Source organism: Mirounga leonina, unplaced genomic scaffold, assembly GCF_011800145.1.
Source record: "Mirounga leonina isolate KUSES-001 unplaced genomic scaffold, KU_Mleo_1.0 Mir_154, whole genome shotgun sequence".
In the NCBI taxonomy this organism is placed as follows: Eukaryota; Metazoa; Chordata; class Mammalia; order Carnivora; family Phocidae; genus Mirounga; species Mirounga leonina.
Window position 1 is genome coordinate 4,629,912 of NW_023270389.1, and position 6,000 is coordinate 4,635,911.

The following is a 6,000-nucleotide window of genomic DNA, read 5'->3' on the forward strand; positions in this document are numbered from 1 at the left end:
TTGGGGGGGCCCTTGCTCCTGAGAAAGGAGCAGGAGAGGATGAGGCTGTGGATACAGGTAGCATTTACCCCGGGCCAGCCTCGAAAGACACTGGAGAGCCGTTAGAAGTCTTTGCTCTTGAACTGCCGGTGCAATGTTTCAGGGAGCAGGTGAGGGATGGACAGGGGAGATCACCCCAATATCTAGAGGAGGAAACACATAGAAAAAGCATAGATTTAGGAGCCAGACCTATGTTTGAATCCCAGTTTCACCACTTACTACCTGTATGACCTTGAATGAGGACTGAATCTTTTTTGTGCTTGTTTTCCCACCTCTGGAAGGTAAATAGTAGCTTACAATTGCTGTGAGAATCGACTTGGTGCACAGCTCAACAGTTGGTAGGCGAACACTGGTGTCCGCCACCGCATGGCCAGGCTTGGAGGCAGAGGTGCAGACTAAGGGACAGGCAAGGGGCAGTGGGGGAGGTGCGAGGAGAGGACAGGACCTGATGAGGGTCCACATGTAAGAGGAAGTGGACCCAGAAGAGTCCAGTGCTCGCTCAGGGAAAGAGAATAAATCCTCTCCAGGGTCCTTTCAGTTTTGACTATGTGACTCAAAGATGACTCTGGGTTAGAGCTCCAAAAGAAATGTCAGGCCTTGGAGATAAATCCTACAGATGAAGGGATCAGGTCGCTGATGGCAAGCATCTTCAGCACTAAAAGCTCAGACACACACCCGCCCAGCTAGAACCTGGCCACAACCCCTTCCATGGTCTGCCTTTTGAGGTCCTTCTCTGAACCACATTCCTCTGTCCTGTGACTGTCATTCACAGGGATGATTCAGGCTCTGGCTGGATTCTTCACCTACTTTGTGATCCTGGCCGAGAACGGTTTCAAGCCTATTGACCTGCTAGGCATCCGCCTCAACTGGGAGGACCGGTTCTTCAATGACCTGGAGGACAGCTACGGACAACAGTGGGTGAGTTGAAGAGGTAATGCCTGAGACAGTGACCAGTAAGGGTGAAGAAGGGACAGGGAAGAGTGGAGAATACTGGAGAAGAGATGATACCTCATCTCCAGTCCTACGTGACCTCAATCTCCCATCACGTCGGCAAATACTCTTCAAATGAAGACTTTTCAAATGATGACTTCATTTCTGTTCATTCCTGCTGTCTGTCACCTGTCCTTACCTCCTTGCTGGATCTTTCAGCTTCCTTGGACCTGGAGGTCTTCCTCATCATGTCAACTTTTGGGGGCTGATTTCTGTGTTGCCAGGTTCTAGGCATCATCGCCCCAAAAGTGAGTGCTGGGTCTTCTCTCTCTCTCTTCTCTCTACCTTCTAAATACCTCTCGCCATTAATTCCACTGATCACCACTCATTCATTCATGAAGCATCTCCTAGGTACCAAATACTCTTCTCTCTGTTTCGCTCCCTCCCTCCATGGGAGTTCAAATAATACGACTTCAAGTCTGAAAATCTATGTGCTTTGTATCTCCCTTTCTCACCTTTCTAAACTTGTTAAACCTAGAGGATGCCTCTCTGTAGTAGTCTTTTGTAAAACCCAAGATGAATGAGGTTCAAATTGAAGCCCTCTAGCCAACAGGATGTATTCAAGAATTCAACAAGATTGAATTCAAGAATTCAAGTATGCTTTTTCCTACCTGTGAACATGCCTGTCCTAATTTCTAAAACAGTGGGTGATGTGACACCAATTATTGCTAGAATCGTAGGACCACAGAGGATGCAAAGTCTATAGAAGACACGTGGTCTGATATCATCACTCTGTAAACAAGGAAACCGAGTCTAGAAAGATTTTGCGGCTTGTTCCAAGTCCCACAGGGCATCCCTAGAAGGGCTTCACAGGAGCTCTGTACTGGTTCCTGCCCAACACTCCCTCCTTCACCATGATGCCTCCAAACCAAGCTAACTGTAGGTTTCTCAAAAGTGTGTTAGAATCCTGGTTGTTGGGAAGGTGCCCCTTGTACACACTTGGCTTCCCCTAGCCGAGCCCCATGAAGCCATCAGGGGTCAATCTTCCCAGCCACCAACATTGCTCCAGGGTCCAATGATGCCCAAAGTCATTACATTGTCAGCATCTCCTCAATCCTCAACTCCAGCCTTTATTAGTTTTATATCTTGACACCATCTCCCTGCTGCCAGGACACAGCTTAACATATATTTATTTGTAATAAATTAAAGGTAATTAAAATTAATTTGAAGTAACACCAAATTACATCAAAGACATCTGGAGGTATTGCAGAATGGGTTGAGAACAATCGCCCTGAGGAATAAAGTTCATAAAGGCAGGGTTTATGTCTCTTCCATTGCCGTCATCTTCAGATAATCGCATACAGAGCCACCCCCCACCCCCACAGACTGCTAGAAGCAGGGAGAGCTCTCTACCTTCTAAATACATCTCGCCATTAATTCCACTGATCACCACTCATTCATTCATGCAGCATCTTCTAGGTACCAGATACTCTTCTGGCCCTGGGGTCTGGTATTGAACAAATATGGTCAAGTTATTGCTCTTGTGGACTTTATATTCTAGTGAGGGGCAGGGGGTGGGAGGGGAGACAGATAACAACCAAATATGTAACCTACAGGGTCAATGGAACTTAAGTCCGAGTAGAGTCCAGGAAGTGTTGGAATTGAGACACCAGAGTGGGCGGGATGGAGAGATCAAGTGGTGGTCAGAGAGGAAGAGATGCTTGAAATGGAAATCACAGAGAAACTAGCTATTGGCAAGGACAGATCCGGGGTGTGACATGGGCGCCAGCAAGTCAGGTGGGGAGTGGAGGGCCACACCGCTGGAGAGGGAGACTGAGGGACGCTGAGACCATGGTGGTGGAAGGATCATCCACATGGATGTTTGAATCCCCAGAATCCAGGACAGGAGCAGGGCTAGTCAGGGCATCAGAGCTAAAATCTGCCAGCGACCACAGAGCACTTGGGTGGCCGGGAGCGACCTAACATCACAAACGGGCCCGTGGGACTCACTCCCCGCGCAGCACGGGGCCCATCAACTTCCAGCCTTTGTGTTCCAATCACTTAAGGCGTTATTTTCCCTCCAAGTGCCACAGCCCATGAGGCTCGATACGTCTTGTCGTCAGTCCTCCACATTCTCAAATTCTTTATTCAATCTATCAGTTAGAACCATGATGTTTTCATCATTGAAACATGGCCTTTTTTCTCCCGTCTAAGGGAGATGCATCTCTTCTCTATTCCCAAAGTCCTCTCTGACCTCTCTCGGGACCTCTTATGACGCTGGCTGGCCAGCCTACTTATCTTCCCCACTAGACTTAGGTTCCTTATGTGGAAACTATGGATGCAAGGAAGACCCAGTGGGTGCATGAGCGCTCCTCTCCTGTGCCGCCCCCTCAGGCCTTCTCTTCTCCACGGTGGATGCCCTCCGGCCCACCCTCCCCTTCGGAGCGCTTTCCTCTGCCTCTGTTCTCCGAGTCTGCCTTCCCCCTCACACCACCCTTCTTGTTCACCTGCTGAATACTTCGAAGCTGTACACCGGCCACCCCCTGAACTAAGCATGGGAGGGCGGCGCCAAGGTCAATGAGACAGGCGCTTACCCTTGAGTTGCTCTCGGTGGGTCAGGAAAGCATGTCAACCACTCACAACCCAACACGGGAAATGCTGAGACGAGATGGTGGGAAGTGTGGGGGCCTAAGACCTAACTCGGCCTTGGGGTCCAGGAAGGCGGGAGAAGGAAGAAGCCTATGAGGTAGATCCAAATCCCTTCTGACACGGTCCGTCTCCACTCTGCCCGCCCCCGCAGACCTACGAGCAGCGGAAGGTGCTGGAGTTCACCTGCCACACGGCCTTCTTTGTCAGCATTGTGGTCGTGCAGTGGGCCGACCTCATCATCTGCAAGACCCGGCGCAACTCAGTCTTCCAGCAGGGCATGAAGTGAGCGTCCCCTCCGCCCCGCCCCACCTCACACCTCCACACGGGGTGCAGGCTCCCCTACCTCTCCCTCCCTTTCTCCAGCACACCCTTCAACATTTCTTCCCAGAAACAAGATCCTAATATTTGGGATCATGGAGGAGACCTTCCTGGCTGCTTTTCTGTCCTACACTCCAGGCATGGACACGGCCCTGCAGATGTACCCACTCAAGTGAGTAAGGGAAGGGACGCAGGCCGGGGGGTCTCCAGCACGGAGAGAGCCTGGGAGGGGAAGCAGCGTGTCTGAACAGGGAAGCCACGAGCTGGGGGCTGCCTGGATGGACAGAGCTACCCTCAGTGATACGAGGAGAACCATCTGCGCTCCCACAAACACATCGTATTTAGGGAGGGACTGGGGCTTGTGCCAAATGATGGCACCCCGCGAGACATGCAAATTTAGCAGACTTAACCGCACTCAACACAGGGGCATCTTTTTTTTTCTTTTTTAATTTTATTTATTTATTTGACAGAGAGAGGCACAGCGAGAGAGGGAACACAAGCAGGGGGAGCGGGAGAGGGAGAAGCTGGCTTCCCGCGGAGCAGGGAGCCCAATGCGGGGCTCGATCCCAGGACCCTGGGATCGTGACCTGAGCTGAAGGCAGACGCTTAACGACTGAGCCACCCAGGTGCCCCAGGGGCATCTTTTTTATGGTGTTGTGCAGCGTAGCTGTTCAAAGATACAAACTGCTTGGAGCAGAAGAAAACATAAAAATAGCCTAATGTACGCATGGCTAATTCTGTTGTACTTAGGCAAACATGTTCAAGGAGCATATGTGAGTGGGTGTGCAGGAATCCTTACTGTCTGGTATCTTGTTTTGTTCAAAACAGGCCCATGTTTTTGTTTTTTGGTTTGTATTGTTTTTTACATTAGTATATCCTTGTTGTGAAAAAATTTACAAGGAGGGGCTCCCGAGTGGCTCACTCTGGTGAACGTCTGACTCTTGGTTTCAGCTCAGCTCATGATCTCAGGGTCTTGAGATCAAGTCCCTTGGGGCTCCGTGCTCGGCGGCCAGTCTGCTTCCCCTCTCTTTTCCCTCTACCCGTCCCCCAACCCGTTTGCATAAGGACAAGTGCTCTCTCTCAAATAAATAAATAAATCTTAAAAAAAAAAAAAAGAAAAGAAAATTTTACAGGGAGTTAAGCAAAACCACCAGGCCACCCCCCTCATCGCGCCACCTGCAGAGGCCGTCTATTAACGACCCAGCATGTGCGCTTCCAGCTCATCCGCTCTGAATTCACAACACCTCACTCACCTTTCTGTCCCTCGCAGTGTTTTACACAATGCTTTGTATACTGGAGGTGCCCAATTAATGTTTAATGACAGACACTGGCAGTGCCCTAAAGATACCAGGCCCAGGTTCGCCTTTCAACTCTGCCGTGTACTATTCTGGGCAGCGTGTGAGCGGGACCTGCGGTCTCCCTCACACACACGGGGCCGACCGGTGTGAGAAGTACCTGCAGAGCTGTGTGCAGTGCACCCAGCACGGTTGCGGGGGTCACGGCGGGAGCTTTGGCCACAGTAGCTTGATCCCGTTGCTGTGGATGTCAGCATACAAGTCCCAGTCGACGCGCTGGACCATTAGCCGCTCTCCCAAACATTCTGTGTGTCCCACCCCGACCATAACACACATCACCTAACACTGTACTTCCGTTGTTTTTCTCCCTTCGTCTCCCGGGCCACCTGAGCTCCTCAAGATCAAAGGCCATCATGTCATCAGTTTTAGTCCCTCACGACCCACACGGACACAGAGTGACACACGGTGGTGGCCGTGCGTGAGTCTGTGCTGTGTGCGTGGATGGCGCTGGGTGTGTGCGCGTGGGAGGAACCACGGCCGAGGCCCACGCTGGCCGATGTGGCAGCCGCCGTCTGACGTAGCAAGGACGTTAGGGTTCAAAGCTGGCAGCCAAGAAGGAATTCTTGAGATGTCTTTGGTGCCGAAAGGTAGTTTTATTAAAGCACAGGGACAGGACCCATGGGCAGAAAGAACTGCACTGGGGCTGATTATATACTTCCCTTGGTTTTTTTAAGATTTTATTTATTTATTTGACACACAGAGAGAGAGA

General features: G+C 50.8%; 1 protein-coding gene across 1 annotated transcript in view; it reads left to right on the plus strand.

Annotated features, from left to right (window-relative positions):
• LOC118013977 (sodium/potassium-transporting ATPase subunit alpha-4) overlaps nt 1–6,000 on the plus strand; it is a 30,763-nt gene that overhangs the window by 21,938 nt on the left and 2,825 nt on the right. Inside the window, exons 18-20 of the mRNA XM_035009924.1 lie at nt 812–957; nt 3,770–3,900; nt 4,007–4,108. Of these exons, the coding sequence (XP_034865815.1) occupies nt 812–957; nt 3,770–3,900; nt 4,007–4,108 (379 nt within the window). The remainder of the gene's footprint in view (nt 1–811; nt 958–3,769; nt 3,901–4,006; nt 4,109–6,000) is intronic.